General features: G+C 44.3%; 1 protein-coding gene across 2 annotated transcripts; it reads right to left on the bottom strand.

The window, feature by feature from the left end:
- Positions 1–50: 50 nt before the first annotated feature.
- On the bottom strand, positions 51–26,782 carry suco (SUN domain containing ossification factor). 2 transcript variants are annotated; one of them, XM_086115765.1, is made up of 22 exons: positions 26,554–26,782; positions 15,653–15,794; positions 14,475–14,555; positions 13,805–14,163; positions 13,478–13,637; positions 13,231–13,342; positions 12,978–13,105; positions 12,786–12,853; positions 12,588–12,695; positions 11,754–11,859; positions 10,631–10,651; positions 9,454–9,509; positions 9,053–9,144; positions 8,848–8,913; positions 8,109–8,192; positions 6,422–6,512; positions 4,974–6,224; positions 4,035–4,122; positions 3,849–3,953; positions 3,456–3,726; positions 3,097–3,152; positions 51–2,289 (listed from the first exon to the last, which is right to left on the bottom strand). In XM_086115765.1, exons 1-22 carry the CDS (start codon positions 26,604–26,606, stop codon positions 1,735–1,737), a joined length of 4,053 nt encoding a protein of 1,350 aa, XP_085971891.1. In that variant the 5' UTR covers positions 26,607–26,782; the 3' UTR covers positions 51–1,734. The 2 variants fall into 2 exon arrangements, with proteins under 2 accessions (XP_085971891.1, XP_085971892.1); XM_086115766.1 differs by lacking the exon at positions 10,631–10,651.
- Positions 26,783–27,776: the final 994 nt, after the last annotated feature.

Genomic DNA, 27,776 nt, shown 5'->3' with positions numbered 1-27,776 from the left:
GGATATCTTATCTTATACCCACAGAAACAAAAGAAACTGGGAAGACCGAGTCAAAGACGAAAAAAAATGTTTTATTTAGAAATTCACAGTTTCTAATGGCACTACAGTTTTGTAGTCACTCACTTCTGCTCAAAAAAAAATACTGTGCAGCTTTTCAGAGGAAGCAGAGAGAACGTGAAGGAGACCAAAAGAAAAGAGAACACTTTGAAAAGTAGAATAAAAAGGCATGAAGAGTCATTAAAAAGTGCAAACGGAGGTCGTTCAGCAGCCTCTGTTTCGCTGTGTTAAATAGAAGCAAAGTACTGTAGTCTCTTGTAACACGAGAGAAATAAGTCATCTCACATGAACACAGACAAAAAAAAGCAGTAAAATGACAACTGGCATAACATGAATAGTGTTCCATATAACCATCTTTACCTCTGTTACCCTTTCAAAACAAAATCCGTGCAAACTTTCAGTGAATGAACAAGAGACAAACACACACACACACAAAGACGCAGACTCACCAGACTTATGAGAAAATATTAAAATCCTCTTTCACAGTTGGGGAATATTGTGCAAAAAAATAATCATCATCATAAAAAGTAGGTGAAGAGGGGTATCATTGTTCCCAATGTGTCGAAACAACCAGCCTATCAGAAAACACTTTTTTTTTGTTTGTTTAAATGCATCAAATAAACTTTTTAAAGATGAGCACATAGAGGCCATAGCATGCAGCAGATTCGAGAAAGGAAAGGGAGGTGACGTAAAAGTGAAGTGTAGGCTGATTTTCCGCCAATCAGAAAGCAGCAGCAGCAGCAGAGTGAAGATCATGGCATTTTGTCCACTCATGTGACCGCTACCCTTTTTTTTTTTTAAAGACTAAATGTGAAGTCAACAAGCTAGCTTCTCCGCCTCCGTACCAGTGAGTGTATTTGCATGTACAAGAATTATTTCGTTTTTGATGTAATTAATTCGACCACTCAGACTTGCCAGCCAGTGTGTAAACATAAATAATAAATAGATAAATAAAACTGCTCATTCGGACTTCATGTGCGTGGTTACAGAAAAGACTTGCGTTTCTGTGAAATTTGTGGAACCCCCCCCCCCCCCCACATCAAATATTGCAGACAAAACTGTCATATTGAGCTGTATATTGCCACGGTGAAAAAGTAAACTCGTATCTTTTTGTCCGAATTAGTCATTTAGTTTAGGTTTTTTTTTTTTTTTTTTTACTGCGAGCCGACAGAAGAGGTGCGAACATTTAACAAGACTTACATTTTACTTACGGGAATACAAGTTTTTTTTTTTTAATTGTTTTTGAAAAAAGTGAAATGTTTGACCACCCCCCCCCCAAAAAAAACCCTCACGTCTGCTGCTGCAGCTATGACATTGAAAGCATGAGAGGGGAAATTGTAAAGTTAGTGTTTTCGTCATCAGGCTGCTGAGGGAGTCAACCCACAAGAACTGGGAGGCAATCAGTGAACAAAGACGGTGGTCCCTGGAGTCATAATGGCAAACTAGTGAAGAAAATATAGAATAATAATAATAAATTTTGTAACTCAGTTCTCTCACTATGATACATGCTTTGAATACTTTGTGGATGCACGCGTCAAATGGACTTGTCCTCGCAAATAGACATTTGTGTGTTCTGAACACCGATTACAAGGGCTCATAAAGGCACGTAACCATTAACAGGTCTTTTCAAGGGAAGAGACGAGGGGGGAAAAATGTGGTTCTTTGGAATAAAACGCTTCAGACGTGTCCGCTGACCGCCGTCACCCTGATGGTGCCCACGCCGAGATCCTTGCTACGCTTCATGAGCTGCTGCAGGCCGGGCAGCGAGGCCACGTGTCCCTCCGCCAGCTCCGTCTGGCGCGACTTCCGCCGTTTGGTGGAGCGCCTCTCCTGCCGGGACTTGGCGGCGGGGACGGGCGGTGGTCGAACGGGCTGGAGGGGCTCCGCCAGGGGCAACTCGGTGCAGGAGAAGACGGGCGAAGGAGGTGGCAGGCGCCCGGCGAAAGACTCCTCGGTGTGGGTGGATGAACTGGAGCTGCTGGTCTCTGAGGGGGACTCCTTTGAGGAGCAGGGGGGCAATGCTGGGGTTTCCTCAACAGAAGGAGGAGGGGGCGGGGGAGGAGGAGGGGGTGGTGGCGGGAGCTGAGGTGGAAGCAGAAGGGTGGGCAGGGGAGGGGGAAGGCATGGGTGGAAGCCGTTGCATTTAATGTCGCCATTGGTGAGCGGCGCTGAAGGGTCCGACGGATTCAGTGTTTCGACTTTGTCCAAAGGTTTTATTTTGCATCGTTTTTTCTGTGAGAAGAGAAAAGGGAGGGCACACATAAGACTTATATTTTTCTTAATCTTTAAAGAATTGGGGTTTTTTTTTTAGCAGAATTGTTTTTGACAGAAAAAGTTGCATCTTTGAGAAAAAAACAACAACATACTGTACATTTGAGTGAAAAAACAACATGTAACACGAGTCCACTAGCTAAATGCTAACATTCAATGCAAAATGCCATGGATGGGCGAATGAAACTAACATTGATTTTGCCAGTTATCTTATAACCCTTTGTGCAATGTATATCTTAGAAATATTGAAGCAAACTATCCATCCATATAATGGAAAATTGTGCACTTGAGAAAAACAAGCTCAACTTTTTTGGGGGGGGGGGGCTTATGTTTAAATGCTTAAAAAAATAAGCTTTCAGAATTGTGCACACATTTGACAATAATTGTTTGTTTCCAGGAAAAAAGGCATATTCAAATACATCGTTTAATTAAGAGGAAAAAAAAGTCAAAGATTTCAAGGGAAAAGTAACATTTGAAAAAAAAAGTTCGACAGTTCATAAAATTAAGAATATATTTTTAAGAATAAGGGCAAATCTTTTTTTTAACAGATTTTAAAGATAAGATGTATATCCTCGATATATACAGTATATATATATATATATATACACACACACACACACACAGGTATATATATTAATTTCAGCACTCTTTTGTATATGACATTGTTGCCCCTTATTCTCATACCCAACCATGAGAGCATAAAACATGATTTTCATTTTTTTGACATGGTCAAACACACACACACAAAAAAAAGGAGAGACAATTTACCTTTTTCTCTGGTGAAAACCTTAGAGGCTCTACAATGTACAAGTCTTCTGGACCAACTGAAAAAGAAGAGGAAGGTGAATGACGGGAGGGGGGGGGGGGGGGGCAAAACTACAATACATATCACAAGCATGCGTCACTTGAACATTTCTATTAGAGCGCAGCTGGCAAATGTCTACCATGAGCCAGCAAAGCTTCACATTCTATTCTTATGCTCCTTAAGCCTGCGTGTGCACACAAGCTGCCACTGACAGGTTTCAGCCCGAAGGGCAAACACGTACGGGCAGTAGAATAAACAGCAAGGGGGGTCGGGTGGGGGGTGGGGGGTGGTGTCACATGAATCCCATTTGATGTTAGTTTACCTTCCGTGGAGGACAAGTGGAAGGACTTGGAGCGCACGAGCGGACATATCACCCTGCGCTTGAGGCTCATGTCGTCATAGGAAGAGAAGCATCTCTTGGGGCTGGGATAGTGCTTGCTCTTAGGCGGCGCAACGTCAACCGGGGTGGGGGCGGCGGCGGCGGCCGGCCTGGAGGCGGCGCAGGAGCTACGGCAGCACCGCAGGCACACGAGCAGGCCAAGGGACACGCACAGGGCCAGAGAGACGACCAAGTAGCTCTGACGATCGGATACCTGCGCAGGGGGATTGGCGTAATGAAGAAGGGGTAGCAAGAACCACATGTTATTACATAACTATGTCTGTGGTTGTAAATGACAACCTATCTAGAAATCAAACAAACAGCCTGAATTTATACCTCTTTCTGAAGTTGCCCGACTGCGACGGTAAGATTAAGCATCAGTTTGGTGATGTTCTCCAGCTGACTTTGCAGAACCTGGATGGAGTCCTGCTGCTTCTGGTCCTGAGGATTGGAGCAAAGCGCAGTCAGATGATTTTTTTTAACACCAACCGCACTTCCAACGCGAGTCCGTTCGCGCCCGACCTGTTCCTCGGCGATGCGCGAGGTGTTCTGCAGCTTGATGACGGTCTTGTTGAACGCCTTCTGCATCTCCTCCATCTGTTTGCGGTACCTTAAGCAGCAGCGAATTGGTTAGGTGTGTGTGTGGTCTTGGTTATTGCAGAGAGTCCATTTTAATTATGTAGCACCAAAACATGCAATGCCTAAAAGCAGTTTTTGGCAGTACAATGTCATAGATATTAATGTATCGCTAAGAATTTAATTGGGATTATCAAGAAAACTTTAGGAAAATCTCAATCTGCTCTTAAATCCAACCCTCGCACGTGTTCACCCGGCTTGACATTGATAGTTTGGCAGTACAATGTCATAGATATTAATGTACCGGTAAGAATTTACAGTGAAACTCCTCTACAACGAAACCTACATGGGCAAAAAAATACCCCCTAGTGTGAAAAAATCTTCATGCATTAACACCATTCCCACTCTCCTGTATACAATGAAATACAAATACAATGAAAAAAAAACCCTGTTGCGTTATACGGAATCTTTTTCTCTGCTCTTGCCGCCGACGAGATTCACTACAACGAAGTCTAATCCAACAGTGCCCTCTACTGCTTTGTTCGGAAACGGCAACAGCAACCACCACACTGGTTTACACATGCGCAGTAGTCCAGGAAGTATTTATTGTTAGTTTCAGACGCAGCAAGAATGTTGGATTGCTAAAATGGCTACAAAACGGATCAAATTCGCTACAGTGAAAAAACCCCTGTTGTGAAAAATTTCTTGCTGCAAACATGATTTCGTTGTAGAGGAGTTTCACTGTAATTGGGATTATCAAAGATTTTGGGGGAAAATTTCTCGAAAGTCTCAATCAGCTTTTAAATCCAACCCTCGCACGTGTTCACCCGGCTTGACATTGATAGCGTCTGACAAGCCCATGCCCTCAAAAAAAGGCAATTGTACCTCTGGCTCAGCTCCTCCAAGTATCTGCCAGACAGACTCATGTTCATCTCCAGGGCTTTGATCCTGTTGTTGAGCCTCATGAAGACACTCTCTTTCTGACTGGAGCCATGTACCGCCGCCCCATTCGACATGACGCCGTTGCTGCCCGCCACGCCGCCGTTATAGTCCCCGCCGTTCTGCAGCTCGGCATAGAAATCGGTGGCCGCCCTGTGCGCGCTGCCGTTGACCAGCTCGTCCTCCACCGGGTCCACCGCCCGATGAGGTTCCCCTCCCTGAGTGTCCCCGTGCTCCTCTGGATGGGCGTTAGCTTTCTGTTGGTCACTTTTCTGCAGGTCGCTAACCGCATCAGGCTTGATTGAAAGGGGAGACGTCGGCTGCTCCGTGGAATGGGGGACGGGGTCTTCGGGGTGTGACGCAGTGGGAAGCTCCTGCTCCTTGGCGGAGGGGAGGGCAGCATCCGGAATGTCCGTCTGCGGGGCGGGAAGCTGTTGCGGGGAGCTCGCCACCAATGGTGGTGGGGTGGCGCTCAGTCGCTGCGTGTCGGGGACTGGGGCGGTCTGGAGGGGCGGCGTGGTGATGGGGTTTAGGGTGGCATCGTTGATGGGAGGCAGCAGCGTGTCCCGGTGGGTGGGAGTCAAGGAACTGTGGATATCGGAGAAGCTGTGCGGGTGAAGGGAGGATATTCTGCTGGGCTCCAGCTGGAAGTCGGGCTGTTGAGAGTGCGTAAGGGCTGTGTCATCGGGGGCCTCGCTCTGAGGTTGGCCCTCATTTTGGCCTGTGAGGGGCACCTCAGGCTCTGGGGTCTTTTCACTGAGGGGAAGGGCTTCCTGTGAAGGTGTTGGTATGGCGATGGGGATGGGAATTTGTGGATGCGTCATGTTGGGGTCCTTGACGATGGGGTGCTTCTCCCTGTCAAGTTTGCGCAGACGCTCCTTGGCCAACATGGCGGAGCACCAACGTTGGAGCAGTTCCGGTAGTGTGGCCAGACAGGACAGCGAGGACAGGGACAAGAAAGGACAGTATGCTGCGCTCTCCCTATCCACTGGCATGTCGTCGTCCTCTTCTCTTTTGTCTTCCTCCTCCTCCTCCTCCAAGAGGGTGACTGTGGACTGTCGAGGCTCTTCGTCATCTTCCTCTTCCACAAGAGTAACAATCCGGATGTCCGTGTGGTGTTCGAGGGAGGAGGGTGACGTGGAAGGCACACTGGCGTCCTCGGGGGTGGTGTGCTCTTCTGGCTCCACAGGCTTCTCTCTGGAGGAAGGAGTGTCCCTTTATTGTTTTTTTTAAATTTTTATGTGAATTTGTAGCCCGATAAAATTTTTGCTCAAACGCGTAATATTCAACTTAAGTTTAATGTGAGTTTGGGAGTGTGTGGGAAATGAAATGATTAACGGGCTGGATTAAAGATCGGGCGGGCTGCCTACTTCACGGTGTGTCAAAGGCCTTACATAGTCAAGTTCTGAGAAATTTCCACTGGCGTAGCAGGCGCCGCCTCCACGCTCTCCTCCTCGTTGGTCAACACCTCTGCAGTTCCGTTACCTGTGATTGGGCAAACAGCATTTGAAGACAGTTGCTTAAGTTGCATTGGAGGCTAAAGGCTCCGTATCGCTTGTCGTGCATGGAGCTTCTGGAGGTAGTGTGGAGGAGAGGAAACCCCTTTCGTGGCCCACACGGCCATGTTTGGGGAAAGTCAAGAGCGAGAGCTCGTCAGATGCGGTTGGAACCGATCCTGCTTCCACACACAAGCAGAGAACTGAAGAGCCAGCAGCGGCAAAAAAGAAAAGACACGCAGTGACTAATTTCACACAGAATGTTGCGTATGCATACAGTGGATGTGAAGTTTACACACCCGGTTGTCAATGTCAGGTTTTTGTAACAGCAAGAGACCAACAAAAAGTGTTCCAAAACCTTCTCCCAGATTAAGGTGACCATTAGAATGTCTAAAGCGGATCCAAAAATTGAAAGAAAGCCATTTTCGAGAGGATGTGCTCACGCACAGGTGTGCGCACTACGGCTATGTTCAGAATTAACCAATCATACTGAAGACGTTCAAGTCAGCACGCGCCGGCAACCATTTCTTGGGCCACTGATGAAGCCCAAATAAAGATTTGATGCTCAAGTAGGCTTTTCCTGACACTTTCTGAAGTCACTTCTTACAGCACAAGTCATGGTCTGCAGAACGTGGTGTCATTGACACCGTCACAGCATCATCAACTCGAGGAATAATCCACGCAAAAAAAAAAAAAAAAAGTAGGGTTTCGTCATTATTTGGAAAAAAAAAAAGATTTAAAAAAATTATAGTCCTGTAGCAGCCGAGTTACCCTGCAGTTGCGGTAAATCAGTGTTTGAGGTAGACAAGTTCCACGGGATGTTTCAATACGAACGGAATAGTGCACGTCATCTTCAGCCATGTTTTCGAGCCATTGCGTCATCGATTCAAGTCGGTTCCCATCTGCCTTCAGCCACCTTTATCATTTCCTCAATCATCCCCTTACATTCATTCAAGAGAGCACCAACGGAAAAAGGACAGAGGTCATGCATGACTCGACAATCTGAGGGCGGGAAGCCGCGGCGACGTCACTTGATGTTTCAACATGTGAGTGAGTCACTCAGACAAGTCGGGGCCTCGTCCGTCTAGGTAGACCTTGTTCAATGGAAACACATTAAATCCTGCCTCTCGGCATGCAGGCATTAAGTCTCAAAAGAAAAATGAAAGCATGATTATAGTGTCACGTATTTTCACAATACAGAGCATACAATTGCCCCGCAGGGATAAATAAAGTTTTCTGAATCTGAATACAAGTGGCATCTAATTCGGCCCCGTTATGAGGTGGCAAAGCCATGTGATCACTTGCTGCCAATCAGCAAAGAAAGCCAGTGAATATATTCAGTCGAGTATATTCATCGAATTAAGAGAACGGAATTGGAGTTTTATCACACCGGGTATAAAATGGAATTTAAATAAGCTAAAAAAAAAATTGAGGTATTGCATTTAGTGACCTCGTCAGAGAGCAACTTGCTCACGTGAGTTCAAGCATGACTCAACGGTGTTACGTTGGATGCCGGCAAAGCGGTTACAAGTGCGAGAGGAAGTGGAAGACCCCAGACAGGATGTAAAAAGAACAAGAGGGATACCTTCTGGCCCTGACTGGCCCTCCAGCTCGGGTTTACCGCCCAGCACGTTAGCAGCAATGTTGTTGACCATGTTGAGGATGGCATCTGGAAGTGAACAAACAACGTGGGCATTTTAGATATATTTGGTGTCCTAAGTTAGTCGGGGGGTTTTTTCCCTCCATAAAATTGCGTTTAATCATCTTTCATTGCAAAAACGCTATTCATTCGACTCAAAAAAATTGCCACAGTTGTTGACTCAGACACCGTTTGAGAATCTGTACACTATGAGTAATCCCAAGTAGGTGAAGATAAAATGGACACTTTCAAGCCCGAGGCACAACGACATGCCTCGCTAATGGAGCGCGAATAAGCACGTATGAGTGCTCGTTTGGAGCTCCCACTGACTTTGCATTTTTAGTTTTCCAAAGCATGATGGCAGCTGTCAGCCTTGACATGAGAAAACAGAATTCTGTTCCAAATTGGGAGACACGCTGTCTCCCCCTCCCCCCTTTTTTTTTTTAAATAGTCAGTTTTTGTGTTTTGCACCACCAACAGAGAACAGGTCAAATCACTTGTGTGCAATTATTCAAAACTAGGGAGCTCCGTTTTTTTTCCTTTTGCCCCCCCCCAGCCCCCCCAACCCCCCCCCCCCCGCCTTAGGGAGCCCACGAACCATTAGCGTTCCACGTACCCCACCCAGAATTACTACGACTTGGTAATTTTTGACACAGTGTCATGCTTTTTGTTTGTGTGTGCATACTCGTTGCGGAGCCAAGCAGGTTTTTCGACGCCTTGTCTTCTGATGGTTGATAGCCAGGCGGATAGTCTGAGGAGACAAACCCACATTTCAACACCTCCCACCCAGCAATAATAAGAGGCTGAAGCTAAGTGCTCAGTGGACACTTTATTGGGTACATCTCACGTCACGTGTATTAGTAGACATTATTGTGTTCCCGGATACTTACCGTAGTCTTCATCCAGGAACTCGAGCCTTTCAGAAGGATACTGGGAATCTGCTATCTCCTCATATTCCTCCACCATGCTAGTTCCAAACACCCTACGCAAAACAAACACACTCTTGTTACATCCACAAAGCTGGCCACAGAAAAAAAAAAAAAAAAAAAAAAGGTTCAGGGTCATTGTTACAAAACAAGAGATGACATAATCTTTCTAAGAGACTTTAACTAAACAAGTGAACATTTATCTCATTGCTTCTTTTAGGTCGATGCTGTTTTGAGACTATCTGTTGAAAAGCTACATATGCCTCACGAAGCTCTAACTCGGGCGTCTTCTGGGTGAACGACGTCATTAAACTACGCCAAACTCTGGCGGCGTAGATGCAACCGCAAACAGAAGCATATCTTACCTGAAGAGACTGAGGGGGCAGAAGTGTTCCGAGCCAAAGTGGGAAAGCAGCTCAACCTGCAAAATGACAAGACAAGAAAAATGTCAGCCATGAATTAACCACAATCCTAACACTGCATACACTACTCACAAAAAGATACAGTGGTACCTCTACTTACCAACGTCTCTTCGTACGAAATTTTCAAATTACGAAACGCCTCAAAAGGAAAATATTGCCTCTTGTTTCCTGAACGCAACATACTTCTAGCTGCTCTGCCATTGGCTACTATCGAGCATCATCCCGGCATCCCATTGGCTAAGAGGAACCTCTACCGGTTGTGTCTGTGTGTAGACAGATAGATATGTGGAGCATCCTCGTCATTTGCCCCTCGGGCCAGGAGGGGTTACGATAGTTTTACGTCAATGTGAATCACCCAGAAAAAAAGTGTTCACCAGTCGGGCAATCGCTCACTATGCTGATGTTTACCTTGGACATTTTCGAAGGATTGTTAAAAGCCGACAAAAGCAAAATGTCCTTGGATCCGTTTTTGACAAAACGCCAGGCAAAAACTTCTTCTGATAGACAACCTGAACTAAAGAGGGCAAAACACGATGAGGATGCAGTTAAAAGTTAAATGACACAACTCTCATTTATTGTGCAATAATCAAATTTGTAACATGTATTTGTTACATATTTTGATGCATTTTTATCCTTTAGGAAACATTTTTGTCGGACTTTTGAGGGGTATGGAACGAATTAGGCCATTTACATGGAAAACGCGTCTCTACTTACAATTTTTTTTTTCAAGAACACCATAATTTCATAAGTAGAGGTACCACTGTGCCATTATTGAGGGTCGAGTGAAATTTCAGGATGAACCTAAAATGAAGTGAAGCATTCAACAGTTGGACTTATGAGGTCAGCTGAGCATGTGACGTTCTCGAGCCGTTCAGCTCCATGCTTCAACCCAAAAGCAAGGTATCTCCTCAGGAGTAGTGTACGTCAGCCCCATTCTTAACACCCTCAAACCACCAAACCACTGCCGGCGTGAAACAGATACAATGTGGTCTGCGTGGTTGTTAGTTAGCATCCACATGCAAGCGTTAAGACCTCCAAAAAGTCCCCCCCGCCCAACAGCTCACCACTTAAAAGACACTTAATCACGACAGCCGGTGACGGAAAGAAAGAGAATGCTAACCTTGATGTACTTGATGAACATCTGAGGCCAGAGCAAGACGGCACGACAGAAGGCGGGAGGAATAAAACAAGAAAATGAATTCAATGAAAAGGTAGTTGCAAGCACTTTCTATAAAGTTCAGAGAAAGATAGAACACACACAAAAGGTCAATCCATTATTCCGGGTGGCTCCACGTGTTGCTGATGGGAAATATTTCTCACGAGTGTTTGAGAAGGGACAGGCGGGCAAGCAGGACGAAGTCAGGAAAGATGCGGGAAAAAAATGTCTGTGCAAGAAATGAACATGTTCTACACTACAAAGATTTTTGCAGCAATGCAAGCAATCCTGGAGATCTAAACAAATTTGACAATTAAAATAAAAATAAGATTCCAATATTGTTATATCACCATTCTTAAAAAAAAAAAAAAAAAAAAAAGCCCCCTTTGAACGGAAATGGCTTGCTTCCTGTTAAATTTCAAGCACGGGTCGTTGTGACTTTTTTAAAAAAAATTCGGTGCATCCTATTATGTGACATCCCAAACCAATTTAGAGTTAATCAGTGAGTGGGCTATTTTATTCTTAATAGCCAGGGGATGTTATAAATGTGCACTGGTTAATTCAAAATAAAATGGCGGACTTCCTGTTCAGTTTTGTGCATAAGTCTGAGACTTTTTATTTTCCTCAATCCTGTTATGATAGACATGTTTCCCCCAATTTCATGTCCATCGGCGAAACAGGAGGTGGGGCCTAATTTTATTTTTTTTTCGAACTTTCCAGGAATAGTCATTTTGAGGGGTTATGTTTAGGACTCCTTAAACACAATCGTTTTCCTCCGAAGACAAAAGCGCATCTGACCTTTAGCTCATACTGTACAAGCAGAGCCCCTGTGATGGACACACAATGCGATGGCCATTAATAAGAGTCACATTTCGCCGTTCACTCGTTCCCGGGATTGACGTTACGCGGCCTCACTGCAGGGTTAAATTACCGTGGAATTATCAAGAGGGTCCTCTGAGTTTACAACCATGAATGCCACGGCGTGAACTCAAGCAGATAACTGTGAAATGCACTCTTTATCACCCCCCACCCACCCTCGAGAGGTATTCGTGTACTTTGCCTGAGATGGGGCCAAAACGGGATGTACCTTCACATATTTAGCATAAAGCTGTTCGTCCAGCGGAAAGCTCTGCACGATACGCTCGTCACGGGCGTGGAACGTCCCCAGCTTCACCCACTTGTTGGTGGGGTACCTGTGAAACACAGCGTGGCCAAAAGTGAGGCCTCGAAAATGTTGCCCCCGGGCTGCGTGCCAAACACTGAAGCTGGTGCAAAATGCCACGCGGGTCGAGACATGACTCCGGGGCAGTCCTTGCGTGCCAGAATATATGAAGGGAAATAAAGCCTGAAGGTCAAAACGGATGATAAGACAAACATTTTCTGTGCCACAATTCTGTTTGTCAAGCTAACTATAGATGGGTTGTGCGTGTATGGTAGTCCTGGGGCGCGACACACAAAATACTGCTAAAATTCCAAATGGTGATACTGCATCAAATTTGAATTCTTAATATTGTATTTGGCATAGCTTGCTAACCTCTCACCACTTTGCAGCAGGCTCACCACCGATATATGTAAACATTGCGCCAAGAGTTTTAAACATTTAGTTATTTATTTAATTTACTTTATTTGGCAAGCAATTTTGTTTTAATACTGTAACCAATCATATGTGTAACTGGCTGGAAATAAAGAAATTGCGGGATTATTTGCATACGGACATTTGTACTTTTTTTTTTTTTTTTAGCTACGCCACTCCCCATTTCAACTCATTACAGACGCATAATTAGGCTCGATCAAACAGAGGCACACTAATTGTGTGCCGGGTTGCCTAATGCAGCCGCAAGTGATTTGACACTGCTAGTTTGTGGATATATATATATACAGTATATATATATATACTTTTTTTTTTTTTTACAAAGCGTACCTGTCACTTAGGGAGACCAGGAAATCTTTTGGTGTTGACGAGAAGAGTTCAAAGTTGGCAATGTCCAGTTGCTTGACTTGAATGGGCTCACAGAGCTCGATCACAAACCTGCAGAGCAAGTAGAGAGGTGTAAGACAAACATATATAGACCATTTTCAAAATGCTAGGGGCGTAGATTGGTCTTTTGTCTGAAATTACCAGATTTTGTTGCTGCAGGGATTCAGCATGTAAAGATCCATATTCTCCATGAGAATAGCCGACGTGCTCTGAAAGGAGATTTGAAAACAAGGCGAGTTTGTATTGATTTGGTTTTGTCTCAAGGTGACATATTCGAGAAGTATGCCACCCCCCGACCCCCACCCGCCACGACTCCCCCAACTCGCCGCCAACCTTGGCCTCAGTGTTTGCAGACAGTATCTTGGCGCCACACTCCACCGAGGCGTAGTTATTCTTGAAGTTTTTTTGGACTTTCTTCACCGGCTGGGCAATGCCGCTCGCGGCAGTGTGGAGATTTTGACCTGCGGAGCGAGAGAGATATACAGAAATAGAAGCCGAGTGGAGGCTAAAAGACAGAAAACAACCAGTGGGGGCATAATAGAGAATCCTCCTGTAATACTTGAAGTGCCTGGTTAAAGATTCTTACTTTTCTCCTTCTCCACTTCCATGACTTTTTTCTTCCACTCGTCAAAGGTTGGGATGTCATCTTTGCTGGGAACCGAGGGATCCGATTCCTTGCCCGTACCAGCCTCCCCTGCCTGAAACGCACCGACAAAACATGCATTGCTTGAAAACTTCAAACTTTCATCGCAAAAATGTACCGCTTCATTTCAGAAGTCACATGACCTCTTAAATTCTCAAATAAGTAAAACGCAAAATGAAATATGAACAACCTGCTGCTGTTGCTGCTGCAAGGAGGGATCGTCGTCCTTCTGATGTTCGCGTTCCTCCTCCTGTTGCTCTTCCACTTGGCTCGAAGGGGACTGACCCGCCACTGCTTCAGGACCGGTATCCTGGTTCTGGTCTGTCCTCTGGTCCTCTTTGTCATCCTCTCTACAACAGAAACAAAGGGAGACACAAATGAGTGATCAAAAAATGGGTTCTCAAGGTGTCAGCGGCTCCTTGCGTGCTTTCAAAATTTCTGATTTGTGATGAGTCACTAAAAATTGTGAAATTCAATCATAATAGATGAATCAACCGGCGCAAGGATTTGCTTTTACCTCGCGGGAGTGGGACCGTCACTCTGTGAGGTAGGCGTGTCATCTGCTTCATACGTAGGTGTGGCTGGGTCCTGATGTGCGGCAGCCTCGTCGCTGAGGGTTTCTGCGAGGGCCGGGGTATCGTTGGACACGTGGTCCTGTGCTGGACCCGCCGGCTCTGAGGAGCTGGAGGAGACTTCGGTCTCCCGGTCACCATCCTGGTCCCGAACCTGTACCGGGTTCTGTGCATCGGTTCGCAAGTCTGACTCATTCACGAGCTCTGACGAGGATTCTGGCTCGGGAGCAGCAAGTTGAGGATCAGACACTGGATCTGAATCTGTCACTTGTGCTTCTTCCTCAGCTACTTGCGGATTCACAGTCTGTAGAGATAACATCATTGCATGCATCAGACCAAAAAAAACAAAAAACAAACAAAATAATTCCGAAAATACTGTTGTTTTGATGAGTAGCCGAGTTGCTTTCTATGCAGGAAGCTCAGAATCTAAATTCTATGACTGTTTTTAACAGTGGGTACAAACATTTAAGTTATTAGTAAGTTAGCAACAAGGTTTTTCCCCTCCCCGTGTGCCTGATGGAGCAAAGCAGCCCCAGAACATAATGAAGCCATTTGTTTGTTCCACATTCGGCCGCAACGCTTTCATTCATCCAAGAGACGTCAAAATAATTGTACCTGTTCTTGATGTATATTCTGTGCTGCTCTCTCTGTCTCTAGTCCCGTATCGTAGGTGTGTGTTGTCCATTCTTCCACTTCCTACGAAATACATCAATCAATTTTTAACTCGGCAATATGCGAGTCTGAGTCGTAATATAGAAATCCAACATTTTTCCAAAAGCCGGTTGACGTTACATTTGTTTTGACTATCAACATCGTAAAACATTCAACCCTCCTGTTATGCTGCATGTCAAACTGACTCATTAGAAAATATGGGAATATTTAAATTACATAATTTCTCTGGCCTTTTTTTTTTTTTAATATTTTGAAACTGTGGGTTAAATATTGTATAGGTAATGTTTTAAAAGCCTATTTGAACATTGCCATGAAAGTGAAGAAGTAATATTAGGTAGCTAACTTTCGTCAGCGGTGAAACTTCCTTATTGTTAATCCAGATTTTGGCGAGAATCTGAGACCCAGTTTCCCTTTGCATCTGTTTGACAGCCAACCATTCCAGTTTTTTGGAAGGCCTGTTACTTTATCAGCATGCGGATTTGCAAAAAAATAAGGTTCAGGTTTCTGCGTGTTAAGAGGCAAAGTGGTGGCCTGGCTTGCAGAGCAGCACTTGTCATTCCTGTGGCTTGAACACAATTTGCCTTGAGCGCGCAGACGTCCTTGGTTTCATGATGACATTGTGGTTTCCCCCCGCGCGCCCTACCACCCCAAAAAGAGGAAAACAATCCATTTATTTCCAATAAATACGGTTATTGTCGAGCGGAATACACACACAGTGATTTTTAGAATTGAAGAGACCATTACAAAGTCACTTGAAGTTGCAGGCGCTCGCTTCATGTCGTCAGTCTTCTTTTTTTATGAGTCAGCTATCTTCCAATTTGGTGCTTTTTCAAGATAACAAGCTGTAAAATTAGCGAGATAAGATGACACAAGTCCTACCCGTTGGCAGGACTTGGCACCATCGCAGAACACATACGGGTGTCCGTAATCCTGACTCCTCCTTCTATTACCAGGTCAATAAGAGCTTGACCCTGCTTCTCTGCCTCACCATCTGGGTGCTGTGCCTTCTCTCTCCAGACTAATAATACCGCTGGTCAACACGACAGCAGGCCGAAGCAGCAGTGTTGACATTGAATTATTCATTCCTGTCGCATTTCATTGAACGGGAAACAGGAACAGACCTGGAGCTGCACGGAGTCCTGCTCCTGCTTAAGGTCATTGGGGTGGTTGTTGCGATTGTCGTCGTTGTCGTGCTTGTCCTGGGCAGGCTGACCCGGGTCTGACGAGCTGTGCTCTGAACAATAGGCATGATAATTAGGGTACCTGAAACACACAAAATGAGAAAAGTAGTAAGACCAGAAGTTGTTGCAGGAACAAGAACGCCTCGGATCTGAAAATGGAGACATAGGCCATTTTATTCAGTGTAAAAAGAGTACACAGGTGTCTTAACTGCACACCTTCATCAAAATAACTCAAAGGCCAAGAATTCAAACCTTGGCTAAAATTCGTGGTGAGCCCTGACTCGTGCAAAAGGTGCACTGCTCATGTAACTGTGGGAGGGGCTAAAGGAAACATCTTGTGCATTTTTTTTTTTCCGCCTGACTTAAAAAAGTTCCCAGGTGTCTTAATAGTAGCCTTCTGAAATTCATTCGTCAAAGACGACAAAGACTGAATAATTATAGCACGCTTGACATTCACCCGTCTCACACTGACTGAAATGACTCTGTTTTGGGAGGGGCGGTTCAGACGCCTCCGAGGACAATTTTTTGGTTTGTTTTTTAAGCGACAAGCTACACATATCTATCCACCTTTTTCAAGTGTCGTTCAAAACGGTCCCTTTTAGAAAAAGTGAACTCAAGAGTCACAATTTATGATTTTAAATTCTATTCTCTACGCTTTATAACGCCCTGTATATGTATATAGTGCGCCCTGTATATGAAAACAATTTTAAAATAGGCCATTCATTGAAGGTACGCCTCATAATCCGAAGCGCCTTATAGTGCAGAAAATACGGTACTTTAAAATGCATATTAGGGAAAATTGACTTTTTTCTTTTTAATGGTTGTATACAAAGAGTTGGGTCTTTGGAGTTTCTGCCCACCCCATCACGTGGGAAATTACACAAGCAGGGCCATCCTCAAAAGCATTGAAAAGCATACCGTCCATGAATAAATAGCAACCATGAGATAATATAGGCTGCGGTCTTGTGCTTTAAAAAGGATCCTGTGTTGCATGAAGGTTTCCTATGCCCTTTCGATCCGTAGGCAACCACGCCAAGATTTATGGAGGAGCACACAGTGGCTTCTTCACTCTTATGTAAGAGCCGGTTGGGTATAGAAACGTTCACCAAAAAGAAGAAGAGGAGGACCTTGCATTCAAGACCAGACCCAACCCGAAGAAAAATGAATGAAACGGAAAAAAAGATTACTGGTATGCAAACCAACCAGTAACCACCAAAATGAGAAGACGAGTAGAAGAAGCGGTGAACCAACCAGACGAAGATGAACTAGAAGACCGAATACAAAGTAAAGAAAAACAAGAGGAGAAGCAAACAAAAGACAAGAGCCATTCATGTATTAATACAGGGGGAGAAAAAAAAAAAGCAAACCAACCAGAAGAAATAGCAGCTAAATTCAAACGGAAGAAAAATAAGAACCACCCACGAGACACAATGTGGGGATTAGTCGAAAATCTTTGACCCATTTTGCCATCATATTTCTCATATCGTTTCATCTCTAATTGAAAACAGTTTGAACAGACGCTACCAAAATAGCAAAGCTTATTTTAGTGCAACTACAAACCGTTACATAAAAAAAAAGGGGAAAAAAGTGCTTTTTATAGCAACCAGAAAGTGCGACTTTGCGACTACCTCAGATTCAAATGACACAATTATTCACAAATCATACTTTACACTGCACTGACGCACACGTCGATTCTGAAAGACACGATCAATCTTGCTGATAAGGATCGATTTTTCAATACTGGGGTGTCACAAATTGCGTTACACCGCCCGCCACCCTGCCTCAAAGCAAACACATCCTCAAGTAAACAACCCTGTACAAGCTTTGGCCATGACAAGCAAAACTCTCTCGGCTACTATAAAAGAACGCAATAAAAAGCCGCGGCTCGTTCATTCATCATTCACAGTTCCAAAGAGATTCATAAACAAAACGATGAGGCAGAATTCTTCGAGTCTACGCCGGACCCGCACGATGGAGGCAAAGGTCCTGTGTCTGCCCTGATTCAGCATCCTGACGAGGGGAAAGACTGGATTACAACATTCCTTGTGAATGAAAAGAAAACAGATGAAAACAGGGGGGTGGGGGGGGGGGGGGGTTGCTCAGCGTGGCCTACTTTTGGGCACCAATAGTTATGCAACACAGGGAGGAGGAACTCGCATCCCACAAATGGCTCGGACGAATATAGGCACCATAGAATAGCGGAGTGCTTTAAGTGCACAATTGTTTGCCACGCACAAACACGCTAGGAAGGGCCGACGGCAAGATTGACAAGTCAGCTACTGCAAACATTGCTCCTCCTCGCTTTTTCACTCGACTTGAACAGAGTCATTTTTGTTTGACTCCGCAATTGTGACACAAGGCAAGCAAATGGTAGACGAGCCGCAACCGGATTTTGACCAAGATTTGATTTGATTTGCTCCTGAGATCGAATTACAAAACGTCAAGCCAAGAAAAGGTTGTACTTCAAAGTATGCCCCTCTGAATGGCTGGCAACCCGCGCGGGTTGTACGTTGCCTCTTGCCCAAAGTCATCTGGGGGGGCTATTAGCATGCCCGTGAAGGAAATGAGCGCAAGCATGAGAAATTCATTTACGCTGAATGCAGAATTGGGATGAGATCCAGAGGGAAAAAAAATCATCACTTTGATATAAGATATTGTCAAAAACAAAAACACCCCCAAATCGGGTGGACAAACTATCATGACAGGACACACCAAAATGTGGGCCGAGCATGGCGTCAAAGACCGATCAAGGAATTGCGGAGAGCTTTAATTCCGTTTGCTGTTGTGACCGAATTAGCGCACAAGTCCATCAAAATGTCAGTCCCGTACTGCAGGAGCTGACTGGTGACTGTTGAGAGGGGGAAAACAAAAAAAAAACAACAGGCTGAAGATAGCTACACCTGCCGAGTCAAACGGTGCAGACAGCTGCGTGGCATGCCATCAGGGCCTTGCTCCCATCTCGGCCATGACGTCGGTGATCCCAAGTGTTCCGAGGTGTCAAGCATGACTGCACACGTGAGCAAATCTGGCTTCATCAAGCCTGGGGCTCCCTCTGCCCTTTTTATTCTCTCCCTGTGAAGTGTTTTATGGGTAACATGCATTCCGTGCAGCCCGATAATGCTGACTCGGGATAGGCGTTGCCCCCCCACCCCCACCCCCTGGGCCTCAGAGGGGGGGGGGGGGGGGGCGGAGAGGAGCTGACCTGCGTCAGAAGATGACGCTGCTGCCCGGTGGATCGGGAGCCGCTTCTGCCCGCCTTGTCCCTCCCCCCCTCGCACGCTAGGATCAGCTGCTCTTTTAAACTCCCTCGCGTAATGCTGTGACTGAAGCTAACCAGCGGCCTGCGATGCGCACCCCACGCTGGGTTTCCCCATCTGATGTTCTTACACCTGTGGCAACATGAAAACTCGCAAAACACGAGACACCTTTGGAGCTCCGGCGAAGCGTTTTCACAGCTGAGGGGCGACGCGGTAAACTTGCGGTTGGTAAATCTGCTTCAAAGTTCTGAGATTCAAAGGGGTCCGATTTGGAGTTGAAGCGAAAGACATTGACGTGGACATTGGACAGTTGGGACATGTGCGTTTAAAATTTTGGAGGAGGAAATCAATCTGGGACAAATTGCCCCCACCCTCCGCCCCCACCCCCAAAAAAGGCATTTTTGGGGTCGCTCATTCAACTCTAGTACAACACTACAAAAACAGAAGATCTCACCCCACCCCTCTTAAAGAGGAGCAGTCAGAAAGCTGCCCACTTTCTTTGCATGGCGGCCTCATTTTTTTAAGAGCTTTCATGTGTGCCGACTTGCTGATCTGCACCAAACAGCAAAAATCACATGAACCGCCCGTTCTTGAAGCATGACGTACGTCCATCTCTTGACGCTCAGGATTGCAACTACGCCTTCTATTAAATCACCAACAAGAGACTGTTTACATGTACAGTGGTACCTCCACTTACGAAATTCATGAGTTCTGGAAGACATTTTTTTTACTCGAATTTTTTTTAAGTCGAGACGCGTTTTCCATGTAAATCCGCTAATTCGTTCGAAGCCCCCCCAAAATTCTGCCATATGTTTCCTAAAGCATAAAAAATGCATCAAAATATGTCACAAGCGCATGTTACAATGAGAGTATTGAATAATAAATGAGTTATGCATAATGTAAAAAAACGAAGAGTTGAGTAAAGAATAAAAATGATGGTCAATTAACTTTTAACTGCATCCTCATCGTTTTTTTGCCCTCTTTCGTTCATGTTTTTTTTTTGCCTGGCGTTTTGGAAAGAACTGATCCAAGGACGTTTTCTTTTGTCAGCTTTTAACAATCCTCCGAAAATGTCCAGGTGAAAACTTCAGCGTAGTGAGCGATCGCCCGACTGGTGAACACTTTTTCTGGGTGATTCACATTTACGTAAAACTATCGGAACGCCTCATGGCCTGAAGGGTGAATGACGAAGACGGTGTATAGACATACTTTATCTATCGACACACATAGACTCATACGGTATTGGTCCCTCTTAGCCAATGGGATGCTCGATAGTAGCCAATGGCAGGGCAGCTCGAGTATGTTTTGTTCAGGAAACTCGGAGCTGCGACTAGCAGCCCATGCTGTATTTTTACCTTTCATATCTTGAAATTTATTTTGTAACCAGAGGCAATATTTTCCTGTTGAGGCATTTCGTAACTTGAAAATTTCGTATGAAGACACGTTCGTAAGTAGAGGTACCACTGTATATTTTGCTGCGTTGTCCCTTTGGATAATGAAACACTTGCAAGTTGCTTCCTCGGTCACTTCATTGACCACGGGGGGTGTGACATAATACCCCCCACCCTCACTTGGCAATGTGAACCAAACCTTTTGCACGCCTTCCTGGTGTGGAGGAACATACTGTATTAAATACATGACTAATCAGCCACAAATAAAAAAAAACCTCAAAAGTGAAAACGCCTGTGGCGCCAGACTTGGAAGTTCATCAGACAAATATGCTTGAAAAAGTGGCACTTGGTATCGTACTTGCGAGTCCAAGTGACAAAAGGTTTGAAAAAGAGCATCCTCCTCATTTCCAAGCCAAACCATCTTGCTAGCACAATAATACGGACAAAGACGATTCAAAGTATATTAATAAAACATTTGTAGCATCGGACCTTTAATCTAACCTAAGACCTCTTTAAATTCAAAAATTCTGCCCGATTATCAGTCGCAACCCATTTTACACACGGACGACCTTCCTCCATACAGCCACTTAGGAACTGCCTGCACAAATCGCGACACAAGTAATCCATCAAAATCACACGAGATGCATTTCAGGAATGACAACACAAACTTTGAAATGACATCAGTCAGAATCACAATAATCTCTTCAGTGGCTTTTTATCCCCGCCCAAAAAAAACACTTTGCTTATCACTGGCACGAGGTCCGGCACCATTCCAAACTTTAATGCCGCACCCTAGCTAAAGCTAAAGCCTTCGGATTGACAAGGATCTTTATACAGGACCACACCAGGTCTGTGACTCTTGCAAAAAAAAAAAAATGTACACTGGAGTCTTTCTCCAAGTGTGTAAACGGGAACATACAAACATCTCCGTGTGCCAAAATACTGTAGCAAACAGCGCTTGTTCATGGGGAATTATTGACACAGCCTGCAGGGAAACGTCAAAATCCCCCAAGTGAGGTTCGGGAGCGTCTGATTGGGGGAAATGTCGGAGGCGGTCATGTGGTTTAATGCAATGTGATAGGAAGAACCACTCTTGTGGGTGAGTGGGCTTCACGAGAGGAGGGGGTGGGGGAGAAAAAAAAAGAAAACTCATTAAAATTTTACCGCAGTACAGTGTGTAGCCGTTGCGCTATAGGATGGTAAAACACTGACTGCTTGAATATCACTCAGCGCAGTTTTAGTTATTACAATTTATGTCACGTGAAATTCTTTACCAAAAAATAAAAAAAAAATCTACAAAAACATCTCCGCATGAGCACATATTTTTTTTGTACAAGAAGTGCAATTGCACATCCACGCCAGTAAGTGGCAGTGGTGCTCTCATTTATGATCAGGCAAATTCACGCACAAATCTTTTTTGCTACAGACTAAAAAAAAAAATGTTAAAGTTACTCATTGTTGTAATCTTTAATGTTTATATGGATCCAATGTTATGCAGGGGTGTTTTCATAACAATTTCATCGACAATTGATACTTTAAAGTCACGGTATAACACGCGATCATAGACAAGAATTAGCATCGAGTCAACGCGGTAATCCGGCAGAGACGATACAACCCACGTGGGTGCTGCCGTTTTATTTATTATCCGTGTGTGTGTGATTGACAGCATCTATCGACTGAGACAATGCCACTTCATTTTTACGTATAGGTGGAGGGAGGAGTTTGTGTGTCTGAAGCTGATGTTTTTTTTTTTTGTTTCGTTTAGAAGACCGACTGCAACATATTTAATCTGGGAAATGGGATTATCATGTGAAGATTGTTGGCTATACGATTTATGTATTAAAAAAAAACCATTTTCTTTAAATCCATGCTAGCTTGGAACACAATGTTTCCATGCAGCTCAATGGACAGGGCCTCATTGTGATCATGACCCTCAGCTGGGGGTGCGGAAAGACGCCCGTGCACTCGCTGCAAACAAGTCGGAAAAGGAGACGGAGGAGTCGGCGCATGCAGCCAAAGGTAAATAATGAAGAGTCAAGAGGGAGCGAGGGGGAGGGGGAAGCAAAGCATGTTCTGGAAAAGTCAGGCGAGTAACCGACTAGGGTACCATTTTCAAAGACGACGGATCGCAGTTTCGTCACGGTTTTACAAGCGTACGGGGTCGTCTTCATTTCGACAAAATACTTTACACATCAAGAATTACAGTACTTTTCATTTATTGTTTTGAGGTTCACAGAAATAAATCGATTCTGATTCGCCGTCCTGTCGCATGCAAACGAGCCGCGAGGCCAACGCAGAGCACTGCTTTCTTTAACGATGAAGACCAGGGGTGGAGCAAGGTGAATGCGATGAAGAGAGGTGACTTCGTGCTGAAAAAAACAGCCTACAAGTGCGCTTCACACAAATATTTATGATTATTCATGACTTGACAACTGCATGGGTTCAGGTTGGTGAATAGACAAAGGTAACTTCCAATTTATGAACACATTTGGGTTGCGTTGCCGCCAAACGAACGGAACTTTGTCGTAAATCAAGGGCCCCCCTCTATCACCTGCGCCCACGTTGACATTTTCGTCAAATGAACAAAATCAAATAGAGGACGCTCCGAGGCATCAGCACAGCAACTTCTTCCCCTCCCTCTCCTGCTCACAAAATAAATAACAGGTTAGCGCTGTGACGCAAAAAGCATCCGCCACCTCTTAATCCACCGGAGGATTTTCTCTGTCAATAGTTCCTGCATCTTTCGTCAGAAAGAAACCTCTTAGTTTACGAGATCGCAAAAACGCACTGCTGTCATTAAGTTGCTTGGCAAACTTCTGCTGCTAAAACTTTGTTTGTTCACCGACAGCAGGCTAATAAATAAAAAAAAAACTTGGTTCAACAAGTCGTTGGTGCTGGGGGTGGGGAGCTCTGGAAATGTTAGACAAACTTGATAAGGAAAATAAAATAAGCTATGTAAAGAACCAGAAGCAAAACTGGAAAGTTTGTTTTCCTGTCAGTAGTCTACAAAGCTGAGCTGTCTCCATGGCCAGTGGGCAGGAACAATCAAGTGCCAGTCCAACTCAGCCTTCACACACACACCAAACTGGATCTGGCTGGCTCGCCGGCGGACAGAAAACTAATAAAATGTGAATGCAAAATGATACGGTGCATGTTGCAGCTGTAGTCAATTCGTGTAACTCCTGAAATGTCATTACGGTACATACAATTCTTCAGTTTTAGGGACTGACCGCTGTGTCATCAAAGACTTGGTGTCTTGCAAATTTTGTGGGAACTGACCCCGAGGATGGTTGAGTAATAAAAGTACAACACATCACACAAGAAAGAAAAAAGGCCAATTTTAAACTGGTTTTGACAGCTTGTCAAACTTGTTCAGTCACTTTTAAAGGCTTATGGTGACACTTTTCAAGTAAAGAGATAATCTGTAAATAGTCTAACAAAAGGACTGACTTTTTGTCCCGCCCTCCCAAAACAAAAATGACAAAATAATAAAATCGACAAAATTCTGACAAGTTCACTACACCGGTAGGGTCAACTAAATGGATGTTTCTGTGAGCGAGTGATTTTTTTTCCCCACACCCCAACTAATAGTCAAAGACCATCTCTCCAAAGCAGGCTTTGTTACTGTTGGACCCCCCCCCCCCCGCCCCCCCAACTCCTCACCACACCATGCACAGCAGGAACAGATAACGCTCGGAGCGACTTTTCTTCTTTCCTCACCGTTCACTTTCAGTATCTAATTAAAAGGTGTCGCCGAGGGCTTCCTTGATATGTCAGAAGAGTTTCGTGGGTCACGGCTACACTTTGAACGGTGTTGACGGACAACAGTTTGTTTTAAAGGTGGAGTCAACCCCAGAATTTTCTTGACAACAACATGCGCCTTCACTAGTCTAAACACGGCATTCTGATACATGTTGCTTTTGTGAACACGAGTTAAGCAGCAAAATGCACCCATTTTAAGCCATCTGAGGAGGCGGCCATTTTGCCACTTTTTGTTAGCTGAAATTGACTTCGCAGTTGCTCAGAGGCTCAGATAACGACCAATCTCGGCTCAGCCGTTTTCTGAAAAGCGGCGACATAAAAGCATCGAAACAAGAAGAAAGTCACAAAATAACCCACAACGCGTCCTCAAATTGGTTATGATACCGTACATGCACCATCTCAAGGGTTGCTAAGAAAAACAGCAAAGGTTCTAATCTGTCCAGGATTAGGAGACAAAATTCTCCAGATCCAGATAAATATCTCCAGCTAGTCAATTAGCTGCAGCGATGTCGCCGAGTGTTAATAGTACTGCATACCGATTGCAATCTAAGCGTGACACAGTGATGGAATCAACGGCATGTGATGATTTGATTAAGCAGCCTTGGTAGCAGATACGAGATGTTTGTCAAGTAAAGTGGTACCTTGACTTGGATGAACGTATAATTTAAAAACACAGATGAAACGGTCAAAAGGACCAGGTTATATCTATTTGGTGTAAACCACCCGTAAATGACAGCTCCATCAAGCAGCATCTTCACGTATTTTTCGGTGTCTGTGGCCAGGGCCAGCATACATTCTTGCAAGGACACACCGCATTAGCTAACGAGAATGACGCCGACATCACGCTGTATCCTCAGAGATGTGTGAGAGTCGGCACGGGGGAGCGAGAGGCCAACAACAGTGAGGTTTTGAATTAGTAATGTCCACGACGTGACGCTGCATGCTCATTAGCTGGCAAGTAAAAAAGTGGGGAAGAAAAGCTCCATAGACAAATTGGTGGCAGGGTTCGTACATGTGTAGTCAAGATGATTAAATTTACACTTCCTCGCTCCCACTATTAATTTATTAAAAATACTTTAATTCTGTAAAGCGCTTGAAGGATCCTCCATCAACATTCCTCAAATCTTTCCAGAACAGCGTGACACGCGGCACCGCATAAATTCGCATCAGCATTAATTTCAATAAAAGCTTCTGAGATGAATGCTTATGTCAGAGACACACCAAGCAAGGTTTCGGGTTCCTACTTATGTCTGCGTTTCGTGGAACATTAAGAGTTATAAAGGAGGGTTTGAAATAATAGCATGGGTTTCAAATTCCAGTTTGAAGCCAGTGTTCGGGTTTTAAATGAGGTTTTTCAGCCTGGGTTAGAGTTTAAACTGTGGAGAATTGTTTAATATGACTTCTTAAAACGAAACGGAGGATGCAGTAGTAACAACAAAAAAAAAAAGCCATTGTCTTCTGCTGCTATGAGGAAAGACATATCTGGAATCTCACATACATATTAAAAAGGTGTGCACAAACACGTAGTTTCCCGGAAACAATAACGGGTTGGATCTGTCATGAATCACAAACGTAGTTTAGTTGCGCTGAAATATTTGGTTAATATAAAATAAACAGAGCGTTTATTTGCTCCGAAAGAGTGTGTATTTGAGTGATGTTGTCAGCAGAAGAATGACTTCACATATATATGCACCTCGGAGGCTAGCAACTATAACATTAACATATGCAATTCAAAATTATTTTACGCAGGGGGTATTGATGACCTGCCAAGTTTCGTGTCGATGCTTTGTCGATTACCCCCACAAATAAGCGAGTGTTCACTGTATTGTACAGGATATCCACAAGGTGTTTTTGTCCTAAAATGTGCCATTATCAACCACCGTACAGGTGATATGAGCTAGCTTAGTTGCGCTGAACGAAGGCTTCCAAAATAACCTACGACATTAAATGTCATAATTACATCAACAGATACTGTATCTACTGCATCATCAAGACACCTCACATTTCCAATTCACCGACGATTAATACATTTTTTCCAGTACGTTTTCCTAAAATTGTACATTACCGGCCACCGTACAGGTGAAAAAAAAGCTAGTTTGCCTCTACCAAATGATGATGCCCGGCTAACCTACTTATCAATAAAATGAATAAATAATAATGAAGTTGATAAGATTACTCATTCCGTTTCATCGACTAATGACATACAAACAACCACAACGGCGTTTCTTTTGGAATGAATTTGTGTCACGTTTGAATCCGCTGACAACGTTAGCCACGGTGCCAGACGGATAACGTACAAGGACGCAAAGCCAAGACGTGATGCTCTTCACCCTCTCTCAGAAAAAAAAAACACAAACAAACATAACAAATAAAGCCTGCAAAAGTCCCCCACGCCCCCATCTTAGAAGTCATGGATGCGGAAACGTCTTACCAGCACAGGAGAGCTACAATGAAGCACACAACCAGAACACGCAGCCTCTTCATTATCTTCCCACTGGGACCAACATCCTCGCTCTTTGGAGCTTCTTTCGAATCTCTCAACCAAACAAAACAAATTAGACAGATAAATAATTAGTCGTGCTTAAAGTTTCAAAATGGCCAAGCAGCTGTCTACTTGTGGCTTGAGAGTTTATCTCTAACGTGTGCTAATTCCCATTGTGCCTTTCAGACTGCTGTTGACGGCTAGCTCGCCGAATTAAAACACTCCCTTATCGGGGAAAGTGACCAATCGGGAAAAGACACTGATTTGCCAGCCAATCGGCAGACACCATGCAACAACTGTGTGAAAACAGCACCGCCCACTGGACTGAGGCGGACACTGTGGAACAGGACTCGTTATCGTTTACCTTGATAACAAACTGATTCGTTACATGTTGCAACAAAGCTGCAACCTGCAGACGTTGCAAATGGAAAGCGTTTATAATTATTTACATTGCCCCAACTCGTGATTTATGTCCACAGTTGGATCATTGTGTGAACATAGTGTACTTTTCAAGACATCAAATTCATTGATATTAAAAAAAAAATCCTCAAGACGCTGTACGACATTACCAATAATTTAGTTTACACGTTTTACATTCTGTAAACTTCACACGGTGTATTCATTTGTTTTAAAAATACATGTGTATATTTTGCATGTAAATCGATAACCAAGGAATTTCCCATGAATGACGTTTTCCCATTCTCCATTCAAAATATTTAGTCATATCTCCTGGGCGGCATGCAGTGGGGTGAGTGGCATGTCCGCCTCACAGTGTAGAGTTCTGGGGTTCGATTCTGGGCAACAGGCTTCCTGTGTGGTTTGCATGTTGGCCTACTTCGGTTTTCTCAGGTTTCGTCCCACATTACAAAAACATGCATGGTAGTTTAATTGATAGGTTGGCTACCAGTTCAGGGTGTAACCCACACTTACTGTCTGAAGACGGCTGGGATCGGCTCCGGCACGCCCGTGACCCATGTGAGAATAAGTTACCTGTACTCGGTTAATGGATGGATTATTTCCCCCATGTAATAATTTACATGCGTCAGAAATAGAGCCACATTTTTTTCTGTTTTTTAAAAACTCGAATCAAATATTTTTCTTCCATGTAATTTTCACCCTGGTACATTTAAAAACACATTTTTTTTCATTGTCCAGTTTGAAGCAAGTGAATG

This window comes from Hippocampus guttulatus, chromosome 7 (assembly GCF_054856545.1).
Source record: "Hippocampus guttulatus isolate MCC_2025c chromosome 7, RoL_Hgut_1.0, whole genome shotgun sequence".
Taxonomy (NCBI): Eukaryota; Metazoa; Chordata; class Actinopteri; order Syngnathiformes; family Syngnathidae; genus Hippocampus; species Hippocampus guttulatus.
This window is presented reverse-complemented; position numbering and strand designations above follow the sequence as displayed.

Coding starts and splice junctions, on each gene's coding strand:
- suco (XM_086115765.1), bottom strand. CDS start 26,606: ATGAAGAGGCTGCGTGTTCTGGTTGTGTGCTTCATTGTAGCTCTCCTG. Junction 8,914..9,052: donor GTTCCTGGATGAAGACTACG/GTAAGTATCCGG, acceptor TTGTCTCCTCAG/ACTATCCGCCTGGCTATCAA. Junction 6,225..6,421: donor ATTTCTCAGAACTTGACTAT/GTAAGGCCTTTG, acceptor TCCTTCCTCCAG/AGAGAAGCCTGTGGAGCCAG.